The sequence below is a fragment of the Podarcis pityusensis genome, assembly GCF_964106645.2.
Source record: "Podarcis pityusensis genome assembly, chromosome: 12".
Lineage (NCBI taxonomy): Eukaryota > Metazoa > Chordata > Lepidosauria > Squamata > Lacertidae > Podarcis > Podarcis pityusensis.
The window spans coordinates 2,225,616-2,253,418 of NC_138037.1; the positions used below are offsets into that span (position 1 = coordinate 2,225,616).

The following is a 27,803-nucleotide window of genomic DNA, read 5'->3' on the forward strand; positions in this document are numbered from 1 at the left end:
CCCGGGGGCTGTTCTTCTTCTCTTCCCCCAGGAGAGGAGTGTGAAGATCGGGGCAAAGTTTGGGCCCCGTCCTGCGCCAACAGCTGCCCTCGCACCTGCACAGACCTCTGGGAGCATGTGGAGTGTCTACATGGCGACTGCAAGCAAGGTAACGCCCCTCCTTCTGCCCCCCTCCAGCCCTGCCCAGTCCTGGATTTTGTCTCAAACTGGTTCCCTCCTTGTTGCCCTTCCGCTGACAGGTGAATATTTTTTCATAGAATTGTAGAGATGGAAGGGACCACGAGGGTCACGTAGTCCAACCCCTGATCTATTCCGACCTCCTGCAATGCAGGAATCTTTTGCCCAACGTGGGGGTCAAACCCTCACCCTTGAGATTAAGCGCCACATGCTCTACCAATTGAGCTATGTGTGTGTGTGTGTGCTTGGGTTTTTTAATAATAATAATAATAATAATAATAATAATAATTTTTATTTATACCCCGCCCTCCCCAGCCAAGGCCGGGCTCAGGGCAGCTAACAACCAATAATAAAAACAAGTTGATTGAAATACAACTTAAAAAACAAGATTAAAATACAACATTAAAATGCAGCCTTTAAGGAAATGGCATTTAATAGTACTGGGCTTCTCCTTCCTTCCGTTTTTTACTACCTGCATTTTGAACAATTTGTTTTTACATCATTTTCATTGAAAAGCCCCAAATGCTGCAACCGTTCTTCATAGGGGCATTGCTCCATCATCCCAATCGTTTTGACTGCCACTCTTAAGAGACTGTGCATCTTTGGCTGGGAGGAGCCTGCACTCCTTTAATTCATCCCAAAGTCCATATTCTTGCTAGAGCCACATTCCCAGCTTCTTGTGGCCATGAGTTCCATAGAGTAACTGTGAGATACATGAAGAAGTGGGAGGTACCTTTTGTGTTTTGGAATTCCCTCTGTTCACGGCCTCATCCACACCCTTCGTGTCAGAACCCAAACTGCCCTCCTCCAAAGGGGCAGAAGAAACGCCCCTCTCTCGCCCGGCCAGTTCCTCATCCTCCTCTCCCTCCCTCCCCTCCGCACCCAGGATGCCGGTGTCCTGACGGACAGCTCCTCCAGGACGGGGCCTGCGTTCCGATCCCGGCTTGCCGCTGTGGACTCCCCACGGCCAACATCACCCTGGAGGTCATGCCAGGCCAGACGGTGGAGCTGGATTGCCACAACTGGTAAGGGGTCAAATTGGGGGGGCGGAAGGGGTCACATTCCCTGGCCAGGAAACCTTGGAGAATTTAACTTCTTAAATGTTCTAATTTAAATCAAGTCGCAAACTCCCCCCCCCCCCATTTTACTTTCCATTTTACAAATATTTTAACAAAGAAAACATTTACACAGTCAAGCATATCTTCAAATCAACTCCTGTCCCCACTTTCTGTGATTACATATGTTATATCTTTTACCACTGTTCAAACCTGTTTACTAATTTTTCCTTTTATATTCCCTTTAACTTATTTTTGCCACATGTTTTTACATCAACCCTGCTAACGATTTAAGTTGTTTACGATAATTCTTCAAATAGTCCACAAATTTCCCCCACACTGTATGGAAAAGTCTCTCGCTTTGGTTTCTTGAAGAGTCGAGAGGGCAATGTTGTGGAAGAGGTTTTTCTGGGATCCCAGTGGAGCTGCCGTTCTCCCTTGCCTTTCCGGCTGCTGGGCTTTGTGACTGTGATCTTGTTCCATGCATTTACGGCACAGAAACGTTCTCGTTGTTTTGTGTGTTGCCGCTCTTGCCCTTGTGCTTTTCGCCGCGAAATGCTCTTGCGGTGCCTGAATTTGAACGGCCTTTCTGTTTCCTGAGCTGCTTTGAGCTTGGTTTTTGTCTGAGAAAGTGGCTTGCAGACGAAGCGATGGCTGGATGATGGGCGGGCGCATGCACAGTAAGGCATCTCGCAGGTCAGCCGGTCCCAAGGTGCTCAGGTCCTAGTAATTTGGGGTTCCTGTCTCTTCCTTCCCTTTGTAGCACCTGTGCCAACGGCACCTTCTTGTGTCCTGAGAAGGAGTGCCCGTCCTACGGGGAATGGTCCGCGTGGAGCCCCTGTTCTGCCAGCTGCGGTGGGGGCAGCACCCTGCGGCACCGGCAGTGCCACGAGAGCCCTGCGGGAGCCCCCTGCGCCGCCGATGCCATGGAGGAAGCAGCCCAGTGCAGCCCACAGCCCTGCGAGGGTGAGTCTGCCAGCCTCCTGGCGTCAGGGCAAGCGGGTGCCCCTACCCCTGGGCCCTGCCAACACAGCCAACTCTCTCTCTCTCTCTCATTCATTTTTATTAATTTTTTATTAATAACAATCTAGTGGAGGCCACATTAATACAATGCCAAATCGTGCCAAATCACAATACAATAAAAAAAGCCAGTTAATCAGTTCCGAATTCAACGTTTTTGGGTGACTTCCCATATTCCGGTTATCTGGAGTTGATGTTAATCCTTGGTCCTGCTCCAGTTCGCTTAATTAGTCCGAATTCCACAATTCCGATCTTAATCCTTTGTTTTAGCAGCCGCTGGTGTGATGACTTTTCATCCGTATTTAATAAATCCATATCCATAAACTTGCAGAGGGGATTTATATCCTAGAACAGTCAACTCTCATCCAGGGAACAGCAGTTTGTTTGTTTTCCCCCCTGTTGTGAGTTGCGATACTTTGTGATTTTCCACCCTTAACTCCTATGTGCAGATGGGCAGGATCAAAATAAGAAGCCTTATTAACGAGTTGTATCTGATGCTCATTGTATTCAGAGTAGACCCACTGAAAGTGATGGACGTGTCACTTTGTAGGTGATAGACGGTACTTTTATGGCGTTACACAGTCTTGCGTGTCTTTACATATACATTTATTTATGTATATATTTACTTTAGCATTATTATTCCACTCATTACGTTGATTAAATATAATTTTAATATATATGATATATCAGTATAATTTATAATGCAATTATAATTTTATGGTTTGATTTTGTATTGATTGAAATATTGTGAGGGCTGATACAGCCTTTGTGTGGCCCCCAGCTTTTGAATCTCCCCCCGCCTCTGGTTCTACCAGCTGGAGCAGGGGCAGGCAACCTAAGGCCCAGGAGCTGGATGCGGCCCAATCGCCTTCTAAATCCGGCCCGTGGACAGTCCAGGAATCAGCGTGTTTTTACATGAGTAGAATGTGTGCTTTGATTTAAAATGCATCTCTGGGTTTGTGGGGCATAGGAATTCCTTCAGTCCCCCCCCCCCCAATATACTCCGGCCCCCACAAGGTCTGAGATACGGTGGACCGGCCCCCTGCTGAAAAGGTTGCTGAGCCCTGAGCTGGAGCATCCCTCCCTGAGCACGGGCCGGCAGGCGCAGGAGGGAGATTCCAGTGCTGCCATTGATACCCCCCTTTCCTTGTGCAGCCGCCTGCCTGCTGAGCGAGTGGTCGGCCTGGAGCCCTTGCAGCGCCACCTGCGGAGGAGGCGAGTCTGAGAGGAACCGCAGCCTCCTCTCCCCACCGCTGGAGGAACCCTGCGCCGACCCCCTCCTGCAGCACCATGCCTGCAACACGCAGAACTGCACACCAGGTGAGACCCCCCAAAAGCCGCCCAAAGGCAGGGCCGGCTCAGCGGCAGCCGGGGACCAAAGACTCCCTGTTTATGCATACATTTATATCCCATCAGAAGGTCGGCGGTTCGAATCCCCGCAACAGGGTGAGCTCCCATTGCTCTGTCCCTGCTCCTGCCAACCTAGCAGTTCAAAAGCACATCAAAGTGCAAGTAGATCAATAGGTACTGCTCCGGCGGGAAGGTAAACGGCGTTTCCGTGCGCTGCTCTGGTTGGCCAGAAGCGGCTTAGTCATGCTGGCCACATGACCCGGAAGCTTTATGCCGGCTCCCTCAGCCAATAAAGCGAGATGAGCGCCACAACCCCAGAGTTGGCCATGACTAGACCTAATGGTCAGGGGTCCCTTTACCTATATCCCACCAAGGAGCTCAAGGTTATCCCACCTCCTCATTTCATCCTAAGAACAACGACCCTGCAAGGCAGGCCAGGCAGAGAAGTAGACAAAATTGCGGTCAACTGCAAAGGGGATTCGGATATTTAATTTGGCACATCTTACCTGAGAATCTTCTGCTATTCTATTCTATTGGATGCAACAAATTATGCATCTTTGGGTTATTTGTGGGACATAGGAATTCATTCATTCCCCCCCCCCAAATATAGTCTGTCCCCCCCCCCCAAGGTTTGAGGGACAGTGGACCGGCCCCCTGCTGAAAAAGTTTGCTGGACCCCCCCCCCACTCTAACCACTATGCAACACTGCCTTTTACGTCGTTCCTCCTCTCTGTGCCAGAATGCCCAGGATACCAAGTCTACAGCGACTGCGCCAACGCCTGCCCACGGTCCTGCTCCGACCTGCGCCCTCACACCCAGTGCCTCCGTGAGGAATGCCAGCCGGGCTGCGCCTGCCCTCCCGGACAGGTGAGTGAGCTCAGAGCACCCAAAGCTGCCCTATCTGTCTACCTAGGCTGGTGTTGCCTGCACTGGCTGGCAGCCACTCTGTAGGGTTTAGGGCAGGGGTCTTTCTGGAACTGCCATTGAGGGTTGAGCCCAGGAACCTCTGCCATGCCAAGCGGATGTTCTGCCACTGAGCCGCAGCCCAGCCCTCGAGACACACAAAATGGCAATAATGTTAATTCGGCAGAGAAATGGTTGTTAAAATTATTGGACTCTGCTGAGATGGCAAAGTTTTAGGAATTACAGGGACAGAACTACCTAAATTGTATAGAATTGTATAGGATCAGTGTAATATGCTCAAAGTGCCCCAGTGAGCATTGAAAAAAGAGTATGGGAAATGATATATTATGAATTGAAAAGGATGCTCAAAATAACTTTTATTTTTTTTAAAAACCCAGAAGCTTTTCTTTTGGGAATTATAGGGACATAACTACCTAAATTGTATAGAAATTTATTTATGGCTGCTACTACAGCGGCAAGAATGTTTCTTGCCCCAAAATGGAAAGAAGCAGAAGTCTCAGTAAAGGAAGAATGGATACAAAAAACTTAAGGAATATGCAGAAATGGCAAAACTCACTGGAAGAATAAGAAATCGAGATAACAAACTTTTTATAAAAGAATGGAGATGGTTTATGGATTGTTTACAGATAAATTGTCAACAGATAAAAACATTAGCAGGATTATTGTAATAACCTGCAGTTTCATAAGAGTATATATTTACAGTAGGTAATTAAATGAGCACGTTAAGTGAACTTGGATATGCAGAAGATATTAAAAAATAAATTTAAGGAACTGCAGAAAGAGGGCAAAGGCAGCCGAATTTTGGAATGCCAGATTGATTGTAAAACTAAAGAAATGTATAAATTTGAAAAGTAAAAAAAAAGAAAAACGATGGCAAAGTTGACATTCACCCCTTTGTGCATTAATGAGCCCTAAACTTGCTAAGGTAAAGGTAAAGCGACCCCTGACCATTAGGTCCAGTCGTGACTGACTCTGGGGTTGTGGCGCTCTTCTCGCTTTATTGGTTGAGGGAGCCGGCGTACAGCTTCTGGGTCATGTGGCCAGCATGACTAAGCCGCTTCTGGCGAACCAGAGCAGCGCACGTAAACGCTGTTTACCTTCCTGCCGGAGCGGTACCTATTTATCTACTTGCACTTTGACGTGCTTTCGAACTGCTAGGTTGGCAGGAGCAGGGACCGAGCAACGGGAGCTCACCCCGTCGCGGGGATTTGAACCGCCGACCTTCTGATCGGCAAGCCCTAGGCTCTGTGGTTTAACCCACAGCGCCACCCGCGTCCCTCTAAACTTGCTATCTGACTGCAATTTCCCGCACTTTTGAGCCGAGAGCCCCTTCCCAGGAGGGCATCTGTGCCCGGCCCAGTCTCTTCTCCCCGGGGGGCCAGCCAGCCACAAAGCAGGGAGGGGGGTTCCCTTGCCCCACGGCAGCGCACCTGCTGACGCTGAGCCTCCTCTGGGCCCACAGGTGATGCAGGACGGGGGCTGCGTCCCCCCAGAAGGATGCCGCTGCCAGCTGGGCTCGGTGCCCACCATGCCCTGGGCTGCCAACATTTCCCAAGAAGAACAGGGACAGGAGCATCCGCCAGGCAGCGTCATTCGCCACGAGTGCAACAGCTGGTGAGCCTGGGCTGGGCGGTGGGCAGGATCTCTGAAATAGTCACTTTGGGGGGCAAAAGAGACAACCAGACGACGCTGCCCATTGCAGCACAGAAGCTTTTTTTAAAAAAAAAATTATTCGCTTTCCTTTTTCATTCATTACATACATTTCATATCCATAACATTTACTATACATTCCTCCCTCCCTCCCCCCCCCCCTTCTGGGCTTCCCCCAACTTCCGTTTCTGGTTTGGTTCTATTTTCACCCGCTTTGCTATTTCCTAAAAGAAAACAATACCAGTAACATATTTATACAACAACATCAAACCTTAAAACATAAAAAGAAAATACACCATCCTGTTTCTCTATCTTCCACACATTTTCTAATGCTAATGATGTGAATGTTTATTTAAATCCTGCCATCAAGTCTATAGACTTTCTTTGTTTCCGCAAGTATAATATAAATGGTTCCCATTCTTTTTCAAAGTCACTGTTGTCTTTTTCTCTTAGTCTCTTTGAGCCAGGACTCCTGGGTCCTGTTCCAGCTGCGGAAATTGTAGGGCAGGGTGTTCTTGACTTAGAGCAGGCGACGCCGCGTAAGGTCCTTCCTATTCAGGGTGTGCTGGTCCCGTGGGTTACCCGAGAGGCGAGGTCCAAGTCCGGTCCGTGGTCAAAGGTGCAACGTGGAGGCAGTCCGTAGTAGCTGCAGCTGGGTGCAGGGCAGGGAGTCGGGTGAAGTCAGGAACAGGCTTGCAAGCAGGGACCCAGGGCGGGTCAGGAGCTCAGGCAGGAACTAGCAACCAACAACGTTGCTCCCGCAACTTGGGACTGGGGCTGGCCGGCTTTTATCTGCCCCAAGCCATAGGGCAGCCCCGATCCTCAGGTGACTCGCCTCTCCTGGCCTGGAGGCAAGCACTCCTCCTGCGGGAACCTAGTTCCCTCCGCCTCTCTGCCCTGAGCCTCTGCAGCTCAGGAGAGGCTGGAGGGTTCCCGGACCCAGAGGCAACCTCAGCTTCCTCTGACGGGGCTGAGAGTGGAGCACCTGCAGGCAGTGGGTCCTCCATCACCTCCGGAGCCAGAGCAGACTCAGCTGGTGCCTGCACCTGAGGATCCAGCACAGGTGAGGACCCTTCAGGCTCAAGCCCCAGCCCCGGCTCAGCTGGTTCTGGAGGCGGGGAATCCTGTGCAGGCTGGGATTCCTCAGGTTCAGCATCTGAGTCCGAATCGCAGGCCATCACACAGGGGGCTCCTCTCCCCATCCATCCACCCTGGGCTGCAGGAGGAATCATAGAATCGTAGATTTAGAAGGGATCCCCCAAAGGTTCTCTAGTCCAGCCGCCCATGATGCAGGAATCACAGCGGGAGAATCCCTGACAGGTGGCCATCCGACCTCTGCTTTGAAATATCTGAGGAAGGAGAGTGTGCCATCTTCAGCGGTGGTTCGTTCCACTGTCAAATAGCTCCCACCACCAGAAAGTTCTTTCCAAGGTTCAGTTGGAATCTCATTTATTGTCCTTTGACTCCATTGTTTGGGTTGCCTCTCCTGGAGCAGCGAAAAGCAAGCTTGCGCCATATTTCTTGTGACGGCCTTTCAGATTTGAGGGCCTCTTTCCATGACCTACTTTGATATCCTGTCTCTCCCGTAAGCCGTTCGGGGCGGGGTGTGTGTGTGTGTGTGTGTGTGTGTGTATTTCTCCCACTCCTGCATTTGAGCATCACAACAGCCCTGCAAAGTAATAATAAATAATACATTTTTATTTATACCCCACCCTTCCCAGTTCAGAAAACCGGGCTCAGGGCAGCTAACAACAAATTCAGAACACTTAATTGATGCAAGAAAAAACAACATAAAATACAGTATAAATCGTGAATAACAATAAATTCAGAATTCAAAAATCAATTTAGGGGGGAAATCCATCCAATAAACGTTAGATGATCACCAGGTCTAGCTGGCTAAGTTAGTCCTATTTGGGCCAGCGAGGAGACCAGGGGAGAATTAGCTGTGGGATCCCAGAGCGGGTGATCTTCATAAAAAGGGGAGGGGGAGAGAAGGAAGTAGGCTAGACAGAGAGAGGAAGACTGGCTGAAGGCCACCCAGTGGAGATTTGAACCCGGGTCTCCTCCCGCCCAGCCCTGGGCTCTGTTAACCCGCCGCACCTCCCTTGGCTGCCTTCTGACTCCTTTTGTTTGGCTCCGCAGTGTCTGCCAGAGGGGGGTCTTCACCTGCACCCAGGAGGACTGCGATGGTAAGAGGCTGCCAAGGGGCACAGACCCTCTCCAGGCAGAGCTTGCCCCCTTTCTGCCCCCTACAGCCCCATTGCTTTCAGCCCCACGGCACCAGGAAGGGGGCCAAAGGGGTCGGGGGTGCCTGTGTTTGGCTTGTGTTTTCCTGCCAACTTCCTGTTCTCAGCCCTGGGACGAGACGGCCAACGCTTCCTCTGAGCCCGTGCAGAGTTCATTCCTCCCATCCCTGAACCCCAACCAAACCCCTTCTCAAAAGCGAGAGCTCTGCCCTGAACTCTGGCATCTCCCGCTTCAGGACTGAGCTGCAAAGGGGCAGGGGTGCCACACCCATATTTGCCCCCCTTCTTGGGCAATTACCTGGGCACTTCTCTCCCCTCCCCTCCCAGCCACCACTTGCCCCACACAGCACCGGGCCCCAATCCGACGCCCTCCCAGGATGCCCTCTGCCAGCTGCACTCGCTCACCCTCTCCCCCTTCTCGCAGTGCCCTGCGTCTGGTCAGAGTGGGCCCCGTGGTCACCCTGCTCCGTGACGTGTGGCTCCGGACAACGGACGTCCCGGCGCCACCGCCGCCAGCTGCGCCTCTATGGCGGTGCCGAGTGCGAAGGACCCTCTGAGCGCTGGATGTCGTGTTCGCTCCCAGACTGCGGTGAGGCTCAGTGGCTTTCCTTTGCCCCTGCGGATCATTCTCCTGCCCCTGGGGAATCGGGAAGGAGCAGAAAATCGCTCCTTTTGCGTTTTGTACCTAAGTGGAACTTCCCGAAACAGAAATGCAGCAGAACCAGAAGTGATAAAAGGCTTGGAAGCCAAACCTTGTGAGGAACAGTCAAGGGAGCTGGGCGGTGCTGGTGGGAGTTTGATAATAATAATTTTATTATTTGTATCCCAGCCACTCTGGGAGGCTCCCAACAGGATATTAAAAACACAATCAAATTCCTTAAGAACTTCCCTAAACAGGGCGGCCTTCATATGTCTTCTAAAAGTCAGATAGTTGTTTATTTCCTTGACATCTGATGGGTAGGTGCCACCACCGAGAAGGCCGTTTGTCTGGTTCCCTGTAACTTTGCTTCTTGCAGTGAGGGAACCAGCAGAAGGCCCTCGGAGGATGACCTCAGTGTCCGGGCTGAGCGATGGGGGTGGAGACACTCCTTCAGGTATACTGGCACCTAGTTGGCAAAGGCTACTCTGACTGGTATCTCTCCTGCCCACAGCCTGCCCTGCCGGCGAGCTCTGGCTCAGGACCGATTCCCCCGCCCCCTGCGAGCGAGGCTGCCACCAGATCTACGAGGATCCCCCACAGAACTGCACCCCAAGATCTGGGCAGGGTTGCGTGTGCCAGCTGGGGCACTACCGGAACAAGAGCGGGCACTGCGTCCTGGCCGCTCACTGCGAGTGTCAGCATCGGGGCCAGATTTACGCGGTGAGTGTGAGCGGTGGCGGCATTTTGGATTGGGGGGAGGGCAAAGGTATCTGGCTTTGGCGAGACAAAGTTTTGTGGCCTCAGCCTGCTCATTCCACGTTGGTGGGCACAAAGGACTAGATGACCCTGGGGGTCTCTTGCAGCTCTAGAATTCTGTGACTTATTGCAGGGCTTTCTTAGTGACTGCTCCAAACTTTGGAGCTCTTTTCCCTAGAGAAGCCAGACTGGCTCCCTCCTTGTCCTTCCACTGGCCGAAGATTATTTTATTCTGGCAGGCTAGGTTTTTTTAAAGGAAGGCACTTTTAAATAGTGCTGTGCTGTACCTGTTTTCAATAGATTTGTTTATTTATATCATTTTAATTCTCTTAACTGACATTCTAACGACCATCTTTTGTACGTCTGTACCTTTTTGCATTCGACCTGTGCCGTTTTAATTTGTGTGAGTCCCGATCTGGGGGGGAAAGCAGGATATAAATTGATATGTTAACGATGGCAATGTTAATAAGAATAATTTCTAAACCGGTTGCACTCTGCAGGCCCTCTGAAGCCCTCTCTCCCCTTCTTTCTCTCCTCCGCAGGCTGGCACAGAGTGGCAGGAGGGCTGCAAAACTTGCCATTGCCTGAACGGGAGGGCCGTGTGCGAGGCTACCTGTCCCCCGATCACCTGCCTTGAGGTATTTGCACCTAAAGGACCCCGTGCTGTACAGGGCGGGTGGGGAGCCTCTGTCCTGCAGGCCAAAAACAGACTCAGGGGCCACCGCATGTGGGCCCTGCCCTCGCCTCCTCTCAACGTAAGACAAATAACAAAGAAAATACATTACTGTATTTTAATATTTTGTTGGAAGCCGCCCAGAGTGGCTGGGGAAGCCCAGCCAGATGGGCGGGGTATAAATAAATTATTATTATTATTTGGAGGGTCTGCTGGATCAGGCCAGAGGAGGCCAATCTACCATTCCCTCCAAGCGTCCCGATTTTCCAGGGACAGTCCCGGAATTACGAAAACCACCTGGGCTTCTGATTTGATCCCAGAATGTCCCAAATTCTTCCGCCATCGCCGCTGAGCTTGGGAAGGAGGGTGAACTGGCGCTTGCCTGAAATTGATTAATTGGCGCATGTTTTGTGAATCTACCGAAGAATAAAATAAAATTGGGGTTAAGGGATTTTCTCAGGTGGAGGGCATGAGGATAGCGCAGGCAATCGCCCTTCCTCCGGTAGGAAAAGCTCTGCGTGGGGACTGGGAGGGGGGGGGACCAAAAATGCGGGGTCAATGAGGGTCAGTTGGAGTATGAGAACTCTGAGGGGGGGCAGTGGCAGAAACACATCCTGGGATATGTGGGGGAGCAGGGAGACCGGGTTGCAGCTTGCTCGAGGGTGTAGGGAAAGACACTTTGCATGTGCTCAGGCGCCTGGGGTCTGCAGGGATTTGAAAGTGAGTTCCTGTAGCTCAGCCCTGCAGGACAGCTCAGTTGGCAGAGCGGGAGACTCTTAATCTCAGGGCCGTGGGTTTGAGTCCCACACTGGGCAAAAAGGTTCCCACTTTGCAGGGGGTTGGACTAGATGACCCTTAGGGTCCCTTCTGTGATTCTTCTCTCCTCAGGGCGAAGTGAAAGTGCAGGAGGCCGAGAGCTGCTGCCCGCTGTGCAGGAAGGAGCTGCCTGGTAGGTGGGCTTGCGAGGGGGGAGAGAGCCCCCAGAGGGTCCTTTCTAGGCGGTGCCTTTGGGGTCTTGGTTTCAGCCCTGGGCTAGGAGCTTCTGCATCCAGGGTGGGCAGGCAGGCGAGGCGGGGAGAGCAGGGAATCCCCATTTGCAACAAAGCCATCTTTAATTGTGGCAGCCCCACTCTTTGGAACGCCCCGCCTAGTGACATCAGGCAATTCTCTTTTTGGAGACTGCCGAAAACATTTTTTGTTCAGAGAACCCTACTCAGACCTGCGGACTGTTGTTGTGTTTTAATCTGGTTTTCCTTTTCTGCTGCTTTCATATCCCTCCCAGTGTTCTAAACAGTTCCTTTGAACCGTTTTGCCGATAATGGTTTTATTCGTTCTGTAAACTGCTTTAAGGTTCTTTACCATCACCTTTGGAACTCCTTGCCTCTTGACACCAGGCAGGCGCCTTCCCTGTGCCCTTCGCAGCGCCTGCCGAAAACATTTGAGTCCAGACCATCCCACCCAGATGTTTTGACTTCCAATCTGTTGTGATTTTAGCTTCCCAAAAGCCTTAAATTGCTATTGTTAGCTTTCCTTATTTATAATCTTATTGGCTTTTTTGTTATTCTTCTTTTGTAAACTGTGGCGCGTAAATGTTTTGAACCAAACCAACCAACGGGAAACAGAAACCGTTCTGTCCGACATGGGTCGGGGTTTGGGCGGAATCCTGTCCTGTGCCCCCCCTGGATTTTTGCTGGGCCCAAACTCCCCATCAGCTCCAGGCCTGGCCCCCCGGGACCCTCGCATGGAGGTGCCCCCCTTGCCCGCTGGCCTGCCACATTGCCCTCCTCTTCCCCTGCAGAAGATCACCCTCAGCCCGACTGCCAGCACCACACAGAACTCCGCAACATCACCAAGGGCAGCTGCTTCCTGGCTGGCGTGGAGGTGAGCTACTGCCGGGGGCGCTGCCCCTCCCACACCAACGTCATCCCCGAGGTAAGTGGGCGCCAGGCCAAGGCACCGGGGGCACTGCCCTCTCCAGAAGCCCCCTCTGCGTCACCCAGTGGCCTCGCCCCTCACAGTCCGCGCAGTGTATTGGGGTTATCAATATTGCACAAGCGGTAGGGTTGCCATATGCCTAGGAAAACCAGGACATGTCCTCTTTTAGGGGGCAAACATGCCCATCCAGGCGGATTTTTACATTTTAAAGGAAACGTCTGAGTTTTGGGGGGAAACCCAGCCAGATGGGCAGGGTATAAATAAATTGTTGTTGTTGTTGTTGCATGAAGGGTGGTATATAACTCTAATAAATAAATAGAAAGTAATAATAACATTTTTGGATGGGAGAATTTTCATTTCAAAGGGGGTCCGTTTTTAGTCCTCCAACAGCTTCTGTGCGATAGGGTTGCCGTACCTTGAAGAATGAAAACGGTTAATTGAATATTTACAGATAAATTGTAGACAGATAAAAACATTGGCCGGATTATTGTAATAACCTGAAGTTTTATAAGAGTATATATTTACAGTAGATATTTAAATGAGGAAGTTAAATGAATTCAGATACGCAGAAGATATTAAAAAATAAATGTAAGGAACCGCAGAAAGAGGGGGAAGGAAGCCGAATTTTGAAATGTTAAATTGATTGTAAAACTAATGAAAATGTATAAATAAATTAAAAAACCAAAAAACACCAAAAAAACCAGCCCCTTCCTGACCTGGGCTCCAGGCAGACTCTCCTTGAAATTTACGTATAAGCTGAACAAGCTATAGCTTAGGGCCCCACTCTCTGGGAGGCCCCAAAAAAAATTAAAGGAAAAGAAACAATTGGATGTACATTTCCAAACTATAAGATAAAATAAAACAAATGAAATAAAACCTACATACAGCAGCAGTGTTTTGTGTGGTGTAGGCTCCTATGATGTAAGTCACGGCCCCCGCCTGCTCCCTCAAATATCACTGGTTTGCTCCTTTCTCTATATAGGGTGCCTGCCTTCTGCATCGACTGGTGGCATGGCATGTATTTCACGATCAATATACTTCTTCTTAATTGTATTTCAGTTCAACAATTACTTTGATAAAATACGTATTTGGTTATGTGCAAATGGCTTGAGATACCTATTAGGTCCATAAACTACAATATAGCATATATTCAACACAAAAAATAACAGTTTGTTGCTGACATAGGACAGCTGGACATAGAAAGGGCCCCGTCACCTTCAGCAGCTTAGGGCCTCATCAAACCTCAATCCGGCCCTGGTGGGGATGCCTAGCAGGGCCTTCTTGGTGGTGGCACCTCCCTGGCATCTTTGGAACTCACTGCCTGGAGAAGCTGGATTGGGGAGGAGACAGTGGGCCGGTCTGTGCTCCTCAGAGATGTGGGGAGTTTCAATATTGGAGGGAGCCAATATAAAGCTGGACATAGAAAGGGCCCCTTTACCTTCAGTAGTGTAGGGCCTCATCAATGGTGTTTTGATACACCTGTTTGGGTTTTTTATCTCTCTCCTCCCCTGCCCTCGTGGTGCCCCTCGCAGGAGCCCTACCTGCAGACCGTGTGCGAGTGCTGCAGTTACCGCCTGGACCCCGTCAGCCCCGTCCGCATCCTGAACCTGCAGTGCCAAGGGGGCGAGACGGAGCCCGTCGTCTTGCCCGTCATCCACCAGTGCGAGTGCAGCAGCTGCCAAGGTGAGCCCGGGCCAGAGGCGGGCGCCGGGAAGGGCTCCGATTGACCACAGGCAATGGGGTGTGGGGAGCCTCTGACCCCAGGGCTCGGGGTCTGGGCCTCTGATCCCACACAATGTCCCCCATCGGCCTGCTCTGGAAGAACACCCCCCCAAAAAAAAAATTGGGTTGTTTGCCAGACTGTGAAATCCTTGAAATCTGGTCTTGCCTCTTGCTTGTCTGGAGAGGGTGGGGTTTGTGGGCGCAGGAAGGAATCTCCTGTACAAAGGTAACATCGTAGAATTGCGGAGTTGGAAGGGACCCTGAGGGTCATCTAGTCCAACCCCCTGCCATGCAAGAATCTCAACTAAAGCAGCCATGATAGATGGGCAGTTTATAAACCTCCAAGGAAGGAGAATCCAGCCCCTTCCCGAGAGAGACTGCTCCACCGTCACAGCTCTTACAGTTCAGTCGGAATCTCCTTCTTTGCAACTTGGAGCCATGGGTTCGAGTCCTACCCTCTGGAGCAGAAGGAAACAAGCTGGACAGCCCTTTCAAGATGGCTCTCGTATCTCTTCAGAGTCTCCTCTTTTCCAGGCTAAACATTCCCAGCTCCCTCAGCCATTCCCCCATAAGGCTTGGCTGCCCCCTCTTCTGCACACCTTCCAGCTAGTCAACATCCTTCTTAAATTGTGGCTTCCAGAATTGGATATAGTGTTCAAAGTGTGGCCTGACCAAGGCAAATTAGAGCAGGACTATTACTTCCCTGGACCTGGACACTATATTTCTGTTGATGCAGCCTAGAAAAAGCATTAGCTTTTTTTGCTGCTGCATCACACTGTGGGCTCATCTTCAGCTTGTGGTCCACCAAGACCCCTAGAGATCCTCTTCACATGCGCTGCTGGTAAGCCAGGTGTCCCCAGTCCTATATTTGTGCAGCTGCTTCTTCCTGCCTAAGTGCGGAACCTTACATTTGTCCCTACTGGGCTTGCACCCAGTTCTCCAATATCCCACAAGACTTGTGTTGATGAAGCCTAGAATAGCATTTAACCTCCTGTTAAACTCGTGATCCACCCAGACCCCCCCCCCAACTCACTCTTGCCTTCATTGCACAGCTTCCAGCGGATACTGATGACGCCCCTCTTTCTCCTTTGACGCCTAATGCATCTATTTTAGCACCCACTTTATTTCTGGGGTTGCGAATGAGATTTTTTTGAACTGTTTTTAATACCGTACTTTAATGATGTCACCCACCCTTGGACCTTAGGGTAAAGTGTGGGTTATAAATTGAAATAATAAATAATAATAATAATGGGTTCTCTCTCCCCCAAATCTGATTCCTGGGCCTAAGAGGAGCCCGGCTTAATTAGGCTAAAGATGTGGACAAAGCCCTCTTTTCTATACCTAAGACCATAAAAAGAGCTGGATCAGGCAAGTGGCCCAGCCATTATCCTTATTTATTTCATGGCATTAATATCCCACATTATTTCCCTCCAAGTTGCTCCCAGGGGCGTACATGATCCCTCCCTCCTCATTTAACCCCCCACAACAGCCCTGCGAGGGAGGATAGGCTGAGAGAAGGCAGTGTGACTGGCCCAAGTTCACCCAGCGAGCTTTATGGCCTAGTGGGGCGATTCGAACTCGGGTCTCCCGCATCCTGGTCTGACACTCTAACCACACTGGGTCTCCAGAGCCCAGCATGCTGTCCTCACAGCAGCCAACCAGGGAAACCCACACACAGGATCCGAGCACAAGAGTCACTTTCCTCTGCTCTTGGTCTTCCCAGGTAAGTCCTGCATTCAAGTCTCACCACCCGTCTCGGGTTTGCCTTCTTCTCCATCGCAGGTGGCGACTTCTCCAAGCGCTGACGACGTCCCCGCAGGCGAAAAGACCAGGCCCTTCCATGGCGGAACGGGACGTCTGCCCTCCCAGGATGCAAGATGTTTTTCATGTTTCCCATTGCCTCTTCCCTCCTCTCTTCCAATTTCCCACACACACACACACAGAGCATGGCACAGATTTCTCCTTCGTTCCTTTGCAAGTCAATAAACTCAGCCAGCAGCTTCGCTGTGTGTTTTATTAATGTGCCAAGGAAGCTTCCACAGGGGAGGAAGCAGGGAGAGGATCCCAAAGGAATTTGCTGCGGGCTTGCAGGAGTGGAAGCCGAGCGCCCACCTTGTGGGCCCTGCACCCAATGCCCAGTGGCATCTCCAGGTGGGGCTAGGAAGGCCCCTTGCCAGCTGGGCAGTGTGGGCGATACTGAGCAAGCTGGGCCAACCACAGCCTGACGCAGCTTCCCAGGTTCCTATCGAATTAGCCCTTGATGCAGAAGCATGAGGACTAGGGCCTTGCGTCATTTTTAGGGGAAGCACTGTGGCTCAGGGGATGAACACAGAAGGAGCCTGGTTCGTATGTACACACTGCGGTCAGTGGCTGTGAAAAGAGCAACCAGGCATTCTTGAGAAGGAGATTGGAAGCAAAGGAGCAAATCTCCCAGGAAGAGAAGAGATTCGTCTTTTTTATGAAAATGTCTCAGTTGCAAATCAGGGTGCAGGCAGTGAACGAGCATCTCATTCCCCCTGGAAACCAGGTGTGTGAGGAAGAGGTTTTAACAAGTGATAGCAAGGTGGGGGAGCCCTTTTCAGGGAAGGTCAGAAACAGCGGCTCAGAGCCCAACCACAGGTCAACTTTGCGGAAAGCAAGGACCTATCTAAGGTCAACAATGGCAGGGGAACAGCTCCATGGGCTTTGCTTCCTTTTGCATTGGGAAAAAGGAGGAATCTGGGAAGGAAGTGCTGGAAAGGCTTTCAGCAAATCCAAAAAGTTGACTCATGTCAAGCTTGTGGTCCACCAAGACCCCAAGACCCTTTTCACATGTGCTGCTAGTAAGCCAGGTGTCCCCCATCCTATACAGTGGTACCTCGGGTTACAAACGCTTCAGGTTACAGACTCCGCTAACCCAGAAATATTGCTTCAGGTTAAGAACTTTGCTTCAGGATGAGAACAGAAATCGTGCTCTGGCGGCGCAGCAGCAGGAGGAGGCCCCATTAGCTAAAGTGGTGCTTCAGGTTAAGAACAGTTTCAGGTTAAGTACAGACCTCCGGAACGAATTAAGTACTTAACCCGAGGTACCATTGTATTTGTGCAACTGGTTCTTCCTGCGTAACTGCAGAATCTTACATTTGTCGCTATTGAAATTCATTTTGTAGCTTGTGCCCAGTTCTCCAATCTGTTAAGGTCATTTTGAATTCTGATTCTGTCTCCTGCGGCATTAGCTACCCCTCCTACTTTGGTGTAATCTGCAAATTTGATTAACATCCCCTCAATTCCTTCATCCAAGTCATTTATAAAAATGTTAAACAACTTGCCCAGGACAAAACCCTGCGGCACCCCACTGGTCACTTTTCCCCAGGAACACAAGGAACCATGAATGTGTCCTCTTTGGGTTTGGTCAGCCAACCAGCTACAAATCCACCTAACAGTCCCCTCGTTCAACCCATATTTTACCAGCTTCCTCACGAGAATATCACAGGGGACTTGGTCAAAAGCCTTTCTGAAATCAATATACACTATGTCCACAGCATTTCCCTGATCCACCAAGTTTGTAATTCCATAAAAAAGAAATCACATTGGTCTGGCATGACTTATTTTTGAGAAACCCATGCTGGGTCACAGCATCCTTTTCTAAATGCTCACAGACCGACTGTTGAATTATCTGTTCTGGACCTTCCCTGGTATCGATGTCAAGCTCACCGGTCAGTAGTTACCTGGGTCTTCCTTTCCCCCCTTTTTGAAGATGTGGACAACTTTTGCCCATCTCCAGTCTACAGGGACCTCACCTGTTCTCAAAGATCATAGACAAAGGTTCTGAGATTGCATCTGCAAGCTCCTTTAGCACCCCTGGGTGCAGCTCATCATGCCCTTGACACGACACTGGCTCCCTGGGTTGGGCTGCTCTTGCAATAACCAGTCGGCGCTGCAACAAAGCGGAAATGGGAAGCTGGGAAAGGGGAGGTCCTCGATTTTGAGGGGGGGGGGGCGAATGCTGATGAAAATTTCCAAAACGAAAAGGACAATGAGAAAGGTGTATTGCAGTGGGTTGGGATGGATGACCCGTGGAGCCCTTCCAACTCTACGATGCCATGAAAGACGACAATCGCATTCCCTTGTCCACCCAGCCTAGGGATCCTGGCCTGGGCAGGCGATTCACTGCGTTGGCATCTTTGCAGCTGGAGGATGTGTGCCAGGGCCCAGACTGCCCTTCTCTTTCTGCCATGTGCCCTCAGGGTCCAGGTGGCGCGTCTGCTGCTCTTTCCTTGTCAGCCTGCGATTCAGCCAGGCGGCACGAGCGGCCGGTCTGTCTGGGCTGTGCGCCAACCCCGTGGGGCGCTGCTGCTGGGTGCGCCCTCCTCCTGTGGGCAGCCAGGCTGCGCATGTGCAGGAAGCTCTCCCCGCACTCGGTGCAGATGAGCTGGGCGGGTGCATCATGCGCCCTCTGGTGGGAGAGCAGGGCCTTGCGCAGGCGGAAGCTCTCTCCGCATCGCCCGCAGGAGAAGGGCTTCTCGCCCGTGTGGAGCCGCACATGCAGCTTGAGGGTGATGCGGTCCTTGAAGCTGCGCGGGCACGTGGGGCAGGCGTAGGGGCGCTCGCCCGTGTGGATGCGCTCGTGGCTGAGCAGGTGGTGCTTCTGCGTGAAGCGCTTGCGGCACACCTGGCAGGAGAAGGGCTTCTCGCCCGTGTGGACGCGCTGGTGGATCACCAGGTGGTGCTTGTGGCTGAAGATCTTGGCGCAGCGCTGGCACGCGAAGGGCTTGGCGCCCGTGTGGACGATGCGGTGCATCAGAACCCCTGCCCGGTCCTTGAAGGCCTTCCCGCACTCGGGGCAGGGGAAGGGGCGGTCCCCCGAGTGCCCCCGCTGGTGGGTCTGCAGGTGGTGCTTCTGGGTGAAGCACTTCCCGCACTCGGGGCAGGGGAAGGGGCGCTCGCCCGTGTGCACCCGCTGGTGCGTCATCAGGTGGTGCTTGTGGCTGAACAGTTTCCCGCAGTCGGCGCACGCCAGAGGCGGCTCCCCCGAGTGCGCCTTGCGCCGATGCGTCAGCAGCAACTTTTGCAGCCGGAAGGCGGCGCCGCACTCGCCACAGGAGAAGGGGCGCTCCCCGCTATGCACCCGCAGGTGGGTGCCTAGGTGCTGCCGCTGGGTGAAGCGCCGCCCGCACTCGGGGCAGCCAAAGGGGCGCTCGCCGGTGTGGATGCGCTGGTGCGTCAAGCAGGAGGTTTTGCTCTTGAAGCACTTCCCGCAGTCTGGGCAGGTTAGGGGGCACGACTCTTCCCCTCCGGGATCCCTTCCTCCTTTAGTGCCAGGCGGCCCCTGAGACAGGAGTCCCGCCCCACTCACAGGCTCGCCAGCCACGTTGCTGCCACTGTTTTGCTGCGGGCACAAGGTCTCGCCCTCAGGCTTCCAGCGCCGGAGCACCGTCTCCGAGAAGAGCCCTCGGCCGTCTTCCTCCCCGGACTCCCCTTCTTCATCCTTGACTTGGAGGTCGCAGCCTGCAAAAGGAAAAGGGAGAAGTTGAAAAGCAGTCTTGCCAATCTAGTGACGTAGCAGGAGCAGGGTTGCCCCGGGTCAAGTTTTTTTGGGGGGGCGCATTAATCATGATGCCCTGCGAGCCCAGCAGCACTTTGCGCCCTGCCCTGTTGCGCCATGAGTGTACCCCTCAAAGCAGGGCCATGTTAGCCAGCCGGGCTCCCCACTGCGCAAGCAGGCAGGCGGTGCAGCACGGCCCCACTTAGCCCCGGGCACCAGCAAAGGACGCTACACCACTGTGCCAAGCTGAGGCTTTTCCGCCATTGCTTATCAAGGTTCTCTCCCAACTCTACAGGTAACAGGGAGGACAGGAGAAGGACCTGCTGGTCCAGGTCAAATGGGGCCCGTCTAGTTCTGTGTCCTTTCCTCGCAGTGGCCAACTAGATGCCCCAATGGGAAGAAGCCCACAAGCAGGGATCCGAGTGCGGGAGCCGCCTCCCTGCCTGCGGTTTCCAGCAGCTATGAAAGCAGAGAATGGCTAGCATAGCTAGCAGCCATTGAGAGCCTCCTTCATGAATTTGTCTCTTCCTCTTTTAAAGCCATTCCAGGTGGTTGCCATCACTACTTCCCGTGGCAAGGAGTTCCACAGTTCCACAGCTAAACTATGCGCTGTGATAAGAAGGGCTTCGTCACCCAGAACATCATAACTATTATTATTATTATTATTATTATTATTATTATTATTATTACAGGTAGGTAGCCGTGTTGGTCTGCCATAGTCAAAACAAAACAAAATAAATATCTGACGAAGTGTGCATGCACACGAAAGCTCATACCAATAACTAACTTAGTTGGTCTCTAAGGTGCTACTGGAAGGAATTTATTATTATTGTTGTTGTTGTCATTTTACTCACAATGACTCAAAGTGGCCTACAAAAACAGAAACCACTAGAAGCACCATTTCTGCAGAAATCTGCTTTTGTTTCCAAATATAAATCTTCATGAAAAGCCACCTCGAATGTAGTGCAAATTTACCACCAACAACACATTTCTGACTGACTCTCACATTTTGGCAAGCAATGTCCAGTAACGCAATGCACGACTCGTTTATGACTTTTGCCGACATTTGACACAAATAGATGCATTCTCGCGCATAACAGACACCTGGAGAACTTTGCGTCGCAAAATTCAGAAGCGTGTGAATCAGGAAGGTGAGCTGTGTTTCAGTTTGCAGACCGGTTTGAGAACGAGAATCGGGGCAGGTCTCTTGTTCAGATGCATGCAAAATTGAATTCCCCTTCTACTGTGGACGGTGATGCTCAGGTTTGCTTGAGTGCTCCCTGCGGCCGGTTAAGTATGGCGAGGAAACCACCTGTCTTACCCAGGGAGGCGAGCAGCTCGTAGTTCTCTCGCATGACGTCACGGTGGAGCCGTCGCTGCCACTCCTGCAGCCCTGCCCACTCTTCCGGGGAGAAGGAGACCGTGACGTCGTCCAGCGTCACCTGCAATGACAGAGGAAGCAACTCAGCAAAGCACCCCACCCCAAGACCTGGAGAATTGTGGTGCCCAGAATTCAAGAAGGACACTGGCAAACTGGAACGTGTCCAGAGGAGGGCAACCAAAATGGTCCAAGGCCTGGAAACGATGCCTTATGAGGAACGGCTAAGGGAGCTGGGCATGTTTAGCCTGGAGAAGAGGAGGTTAAGGGGTGATATGATAGCCATGTTCAAATATAGAAAAGGATGTCACATAGAGGAGGGAGAAAGGTTGTTTTCTGCTGCTCCAGAGAAGCGGACACGGAGCAATGGATCCAAACGACAAGAAAGAAGATTCCACCTAAACATTAGGAAGAACTTCCTGACAGTAAGAGCTGTTCGACAGTGGAATTTGCTGCCAAGGAGTGTGGTGGAGTCTCCTTCTTTGGAGGTCTTTAAGCAGAGGCTTGACAACCATATGTCAGGAGTGCTCTGATGGTGTTTCCTGCTTGGCAGGGGGTTGGACTCGATGGCCCTTGTGGTCTCTTCCAACTCTATGATTCTATGATTCTATGAATTGTCAACCCAGTTACCTTATTAAATGACTACCTGCCCCATCACGTGGGCTCCAGTGTGGGTTATGGGAACTCCTTTGGGATGGGAGATAAGAGAGCAGTGCCAGATTTGCATATAAGCCAAGCAAGCTATAGCTTCAGGCCCCATAGCAGACATTCTAAGCACCTCTGCCACATGACTCCTCCTCCTCCCCGCAAAGGATTCTGGGAACTGTAGTTTGCCCTTACACAACTCCCAGCACCCTCGCCAGGCGGGTGGCAAGGTGGACGCTGGAGGTGTAAATCATGACTTGGAAAAGGCGGCATCGTTGGATCAAGTCCATCAGTTTTGTTCAATTAATTAAAGAAAAGAGGTTTGCTTGGATTTTGAACCAATGTGCAATTCAGTGCTGGATTTACGGTACAAGCTAAACAAGCTCTAGCTTAGAGCCCCACTCTCTTGGTGGCCCCCCCAAAAAAATTTAAAGGAAAAAAACCTGGATGCACATTTCCAAAATATAAGATAAAAAAGAAATAAAATAACACCTACATACAGTAACAGTGTTTTATGTTGTGTAGGCTCCAATGATGTAAGTCAGGGGTAGGCAACCTAAGGCCCATGGGCCACAAGCGGCCCATGGGGGTCATTTAATTGGCCCACAAGCTGCCCCCGAACCGAGCTGCCCACTCGACGAGTCCTTAAGGTCAGATAGGAAGGGTGCTGGTTCAGTGGTTAGAGTGCCTTGCCAGCAGAAGGTCCCAGGATCAGTCCCCAGACAGGGCTGCAAGAGAAGCCTGCTTGAAATCATGGACAGCAGCTGCCGATCAGTGTAGACCATATGGAGCAAAATGGACCACAGGTCCGTCTCAGTACAAGGCCATTTCCTATGTCGATATTCCATCCCTTGAGGCCTGCTCAGCATGCAGAAGGTTCAACCCCAGACAGCATCTCCAGGTAGGGCTAGGGGAGACCCCTGCCGGAAATCCTGGAGAGCTGCTGCCAGTCAGAGTAGACAATATTGAGATATCTCTTGTGTGATATATATATATATATATATATATATATATATATATATATATATATAAAATTTTCTGTTTTACACTTTGGAATATTCATTTAAACAACCTTAAAATGTCAATGCCCTTTCCCTAGTTCATTTTGCATATCATAAATCCCTGCATATTTTACATAAACTAAACCCTTCAGTATTCAATTATCCAACAAAACTTATTTACACTGTTTAATTTACCTTAATGTTGCCAACGTTTTCAAGTGTACACAGTTTCCCCCCACATATCCAATAAACATTTCCCAAACTTCTTTAAACGAATGTTCTTCTTGTTCTCTTATTCTATAAGTTAGGTCCGCAAGCTGCACATATTCCATCAGTTTAATTTGCCATTCTTCTTTGGTTGGGCTCTCACTCGTTTTCCATTTGGGGGCTAACAAAACACGGACTACAGTGGTGGCACACATAAATAACCTTTTTTGACACCTGGGAATTTCAGACTGAATTATCCCCAACAGAAAGCACTCTGGGTTTTTTGGGGAAAGTACTTCTAAACATTTTTTTCAATTCATTATGGATTATTTCCCAACACGCTTTTACCCTTTTACAGGTCCAGAGCTATCTTGTGTTCTCATCTTGTGAACCGCTCCGAGATCTTTTGATGCTGTATATGAATCTAATAAATAAAAAATAAATGAAGTGATGGTCTGGCTCAGAGAGTGAGTGACCATAGCTCAGTGGGGGAGCACATCTGCTGGGCACGTAGAAGCACCCACAGCATCTCTGGGCTGTTTGCGTTTTTATTTTGCATTTTTATGCTGTGATCCGCCCGGAGATTTTTGGGTGAAGGGGCGGTACGGGGGCAGCTGCCCCCCTAAATCAATACAAATCAATACAAATCTGAGGTTCTACCCCCCCCCCAACAAAAGCCTGCCCCCCCCAACAAAAATCCTGGCAACGCCCTTGGTGAAGGGCTATAATTTATAAATAATAATAAAAAAATGGGTTGGGAAAAGTCTCCTCTTGAACCCCGGCAGAGCTGCTGCCGGCCTGTGTCGACAATACTGAGCTACATAGACCATAGCCTGACTCGGTATAAGGAGAGGTTTTGGGTCTCGCCTTGCGGGTGACGACTCGCTTTCCCCGGCTCTTCCCACTCCTTCCGGAGCCGGGGCCCTCTGCACGCGCGCAGAGGCACGCGCGCCTTTGTCCGCCGGCCAAAGCGGGCGCCTCTGCCGGGCTGGTCCCTTCTCCCGGTCCGGCCCGGGGACCCAGAGAAGGGCAAAGGGTGCGGGGACGGGGAGAGGGGTCCTACCGGGCCGAGCATCTCCTCCTCGGGATGCGAAGCGCCCAGGCGAGCGGGCGCCTCCGGAGGCGGATCCGAGCGGCGCGGAGGGGCCGGCGGGAGCCACCCACGTCCAGCTCGTGAACCGGATCCGCTTCGGCCGGCGGAGGGAGGGAGGGAGGAAGGAAGGGGAGAGGAGAGGAGGCGCCCTCCGGCCAGGCTGGGCTGGGCACCCGGCGGGGGAAAAGGGGCTCCGCAGGGTCCCCAAATGCGTCTTCCTTTCCGAGGAGCTGGCGAGCGGCGTCTCCAAATGCGCCCTGAGCGCGCGCGCCCTTCACCTCGCCCGCCAAGCGCTCAGCTTGCAGGGCCAGCTCTTGGGGGAGCTTAAAATATTGGGGAGGGGGCTTTTTCAGTTTTTCTGCCTCCTGCAGACCCTCCCCGGCTAGCCTGGCAGCGCAGGCTGCTGCGATCCTGAAGGCGCAGGGAGCAGCGGCGGATTTTGGGGAGCAGGGTGGGCGCAGAGTTTTGGCTTCGCACAGAGGACCCCTGAAATTTGAGACCCACCGCTGCAGGGAGGAAGCCGCCTTGAAATCCCAAGTGGGAAGGTTCAGGGCAGACGGAAAGAAGTCCTCCTTCACTCGGCGCGGAGTTCAGCTGTGGAACTCACTGCCACAGGAAGAAGCAGGGGTGGCCAATTTAGACGGCTTTAGAAGAGGATGGGACCGATTCCAGTTGCTGGAAGCCACAGGAGTGGAGAGTGTTAAATTCTGCTTTCTGGTTGCCCCGCCCCCAGGCATCTGGTTGTGAGAACAGGATGCTGGACTACTTGGGAGAATACTGCAGGCTCGCTCTTCTTATCCCAACAGGACTGACTTGAGAGGAAACAGGCATAGGATCGCGCAGTTCAGTTTCTGGATGGGTTTGCAAATGCCTTTATTGGGCAACGCTAAGAGTGCAATGGGATACGGGTGGTGCTGTGGGTTAAAACACAGAGCCTAGGACTTGCCGATCAGAAGGTCGGCGGTCCGAATCCCCGCGACGGGGTGAGGTCCCGTTGCTCAGTCCCAGCTCCTGCCCACCTAGCAGTTTGAAAGCATGTCAGAGTGCAAGTAGATGAATAGGTATCGCTCCAGCGGGAAGGTAAATGGCGCATCCATGCGCTGCTCTGGTTCGCCAGAAGCAGCTTAGTCATGCTGGCCACATGACCCGGAAGCTGTACACCGGCTCCCTTGGCCAATAAAGCGAGATGCGCGCCACAACCCTAGAGTCATCCGCAACTGGACCTAATGGTCAGGGGTCCCTTTACCATTATCTTTAAGAGTGCAATCCTAGACAGGTCAACTTACCTGTCCCGGGCTCAGTCTCCCAGTAGTCTGGGAGAGACGACAGCAGCCCCAAACCCTGGGGTGGGATATTCACTGCTAGCCCTACTCAGAATACAGCCATGGAAGTTAACGGACAGGACTCACTCATGTTCATTAATCCCAAGGGGTCTGCTGTGAATAGGAGTAGCATTGAACACTGCTGCTGTCAGCCAGTGCAGGTAATACTACATGGAGGCATGGTTTGACTCAGCAGAAGGACATGTCTTGTTTGGGAAGGCCATAACTCAGTGGCAGACCATCTGCCCTGCATGCAAAAGATCCAGGTGCCATTGTCAGTCTCTCCTGGTAGAGACTGGGAACATCCCTCCTCTGAAATCCTGTGGCTGCTGCCAGTCAGTGTAGACAATATAGGAATAGCTGTATCTCAGTATAAGGGAGCTTCCTGTGTTTTATGGTGGGCGTTGAGTTGTGGCCTATGCAACTCAGAAAGTTCTTGCTCATTTTATATAAATGTTTATTTGAAACGGCTCCTTGTTGCACTTCAAATAATGTGCTCTGGATTCAGAAACTTCTAGCGTTTCACTTAAAATACCACAAAAAGTGTTTCACGGCACCTTAAAGAGAATCCTTACATTCTCTTTTTGTATATTGCTTGACTATGAGATATATAGCTATACAATCTACATTCTAGGAAATTTGATTGCTATTGTTTGAATTTTTCTTGCTCTCCTTTAAGGCACTAACTTTACAAATCACAACAAATTTATTACAGTCCACAGCAGTTTGAAGATCACAGTACCGTACTTGGAACGTGGACCTGCTGCGTTAGGATACGTGAAGAGGCGGAAATGCAATCTCTTGCCAGTGAGGTCATTATCGCCAACTGCCCTTTCCACACTTCCTTTCCTCCGGACCTGGCTGTTTACATTCCTGATCCTCAAAGCACATGTGCGCATAGCACCACACTTCTTGCAAGAACTTTTGCTGAGTCTCTGAAGGTGCCGCATGCCTCAAATATTGCATTTCTTGCAACAGACCAAGGCAGCTTCTTCTCTGACATGTAAACACCAATTCACTTTCACATCTCCTGTCAGGACAGAGACAAGGAAGCACCTCATGGAGCAGCTTCAAATGGTTTTTAATGTTGTTTTTAATGCTGTAACACACCCTGGGAACTTGGGGTGAAGAATGCATAAAGAATACAGTGGTACCTCGGGTTAAGGACTTGTTCTTAACCTGAAACAGTTCTTAACCTGAAGCACTATTTCTGGGTTAGCGGAGTCTGTAACCTGAAGCGTATGTAACCTGAAGTGTATGTAACCCGAGGTACCACTGTACATTAATAATAATAGTTAAACTGTGGAACTCCCTGCCAAAGAATGGCTCCTAGCTAAGATGGCGAAATTGATGTGTTTCATTAAGAGAAAAATCATTGTTGATATTTACTACAACTTCTTACGGAGCTTTTGTGTGAAAAAGAAAACCAACTTGTGAGATCAGGGTTTGAGGATTGAAGAAAACATTGGTTTATAGAATGCAGAATTGTTGGGGTGGATATTTTGAAGTTCTCCTTTTTCTTTTCCCCTTTTCAGTTTGTTTTTGTTTAACTGGTTCGTCTTTAATATTCCAACTAACTGGGTATTTCATATTAACATTTGCATATCTTTTTTCAAACTTGAAATTCCCCACCTCTGCTTGAACATAACTTCTAGAAACACAAGGCATGGGGGGGGGGGCAGGACAGAGAGGGGTCTGGCCCACACAGAAGAATCATTAAAGGGAACAAGGTCACTCCCAGTTAGAGATTCCCTTTTCAGGCTGGGCCAGTCACTCCCAAACTGGGGCGGCTCAAGAGGGGAGTAAACAACTATCAAACTTTGAAAAGCGGCTACCACCAGTCCAAGCCCCTAAGTTTTGTTGAATGAGTTAAACTAAACAGGTGTAATTGCATTTTGAAAAACTGCAACTGAGCGCTTCTCTTTTGAATTTTATGGTGCTGTTATCTTCCACAGTGGGTCATGCAGACCACTAGGCTGAAGAATGCTTTTTATAGGTGCATCTGCAGCAGCACAACCGGGTGCCTTCCTCTGCCCCAACTGCAGCAAAACATGTCTCTCCTGCATCAGTCTCTGCAGCCACGGCAGGCCCTGTAACTCACCAATGGTTTAACTTCATCCCCAAAGGAGCACTCCTGCATTGTCCCGGCAGGAAGGGGGGTTGGCCAAAAAGGTTTGGGAACCAAGCAGGTTGGCATGTTTTCATCTATCACGGAATTGTCGGACGCAGAGGAATGGGAGGAGGAACCAGACAGCAAACCCCAAGGGAAGAAGGCTCAGAGCCTGGGGAGGGGCGGTGGGACGCCAATGAATGGGAAGGAGGGGAAGACTGGGAAGAGGAGGTGTCAGAAGCTGAAAGGCAACAGGGCTTAGTGAGCAAGAGGAGTCCGTGGCAGAGAGCAGTCCAGACTCAGAGGCAGAAGCTGAAGGAGGAGAGGAGGGAGGTCAAGAGGCAGAGATGGGTCTGGCTGGGGAAGAGGCATCGAGCT

At 51.1% G+C, this 27,803-nt stretch overlaps 2 protein-coding genes across 5 annotated transcripts in view; one reads left to right on the forward strand and one right to left on the reverse strand.

Annotated features, from left to right (window-relative positions):
• LOC308459762 (SCO-spondin-like) overlaps window positions 1–16,151 on the forward strand; it is a 177,099-nt gene extending 160,948 nt beyond the window's left edge. The window contains exons 100-113 of the mRNA XM_080975383.1: window positions 32–148; window positions 1,064–1,202; window positions 1,996–2,198; window positions 3,408–3,572; window positions 4,342–4,469; window positions 5,989–6,140; window positions 8,319–8,365; window positions 8,847–9,011; window positions 9,574–9,782; window positions 10,361–10,456; window positions 11,380–11,440; window positions 12,290–12,423; window positions 13,959–14,109; window positions 15,931–16,151. Coding sequence (XP_080831509.1) covers window positions 32–148; window positions 1,064–1,202; window positions 1,996–2,198; window positions 3,408–3,572; window positions 4,342–4,469; window positions 5,989–6,140; window positions 8,319–8,365; window positions 8,847–9,011; window positions 9,574–9,782; window positions 10,361–10,456; window positions 11,380–11,440; window positions 12,290–12,423; window positions 13,959–14,109; window positions 15,931–15,953 — 1,790 coding nt within the window. The 3' untranslated portion in view covers window positions 15,954–16,151. The remainder of the gene's footprint in view (window positions 1–31; window positions 149–1,063; window positions 1,203–1,995; window positions 2,199–3,407; window positions 3,573–4,341; window positions 4,470–5,988; window positions 6,141–8,318; window positions 8,366–8,846; window positions 9,012–9,573; window positions 9,783–10,360; window positions 10,457–11,379; window positions 11,441–12,289; window positions 12,424–13,958; window positions 14,110–15,930) is intronic.
• On the reverse strand, window positions 16,149–25,030 carry LOC308459820 (uncharacterized protein). 4 transcript variants are annotated; one of them, XM_080975544.1, is made up of 4 exons: window positions 23,964–25,030; window positions 21,678–21,734; window positions 20,991–21,111; window positions 16,149–19,632 (listed from the first exon to the last, which is right to left on the reverse strand). In XM_080975544.1, exons 3-4 carry the CDS (start codon window positions 21,022–21,024, stop codon window positions 18,368–18,370), a joined length of 1,299 nt encoding a protein of 432 aa, XP_080831670.1. In that variant the 5' UTR covers window positions 21,025–21,111; window positions 21,678–21,734; window positions 23,964–25,030; the 3' UTR covers window positions 16,149–18,367. The 4 variants fall into 4 exon arrangements, with proteins under 4 accessions (XP_080831670.1, XP_080831669.1, XP_080831672.1 ...); XM_080975543.1 differs by lacking the exon at window positions 21,678–21,734 and having other exon boundaries at window positions 23,964–25,028; XM_080975546.1 differs by lacking the exons at window positions 21,678–21,734; window positions 23,964–25,030 and adding an exon at window positions 23,249–23,957.
• Between the last annotated feature and the right edge of the window lie 2,773 nt (window positions 25,031–27,803).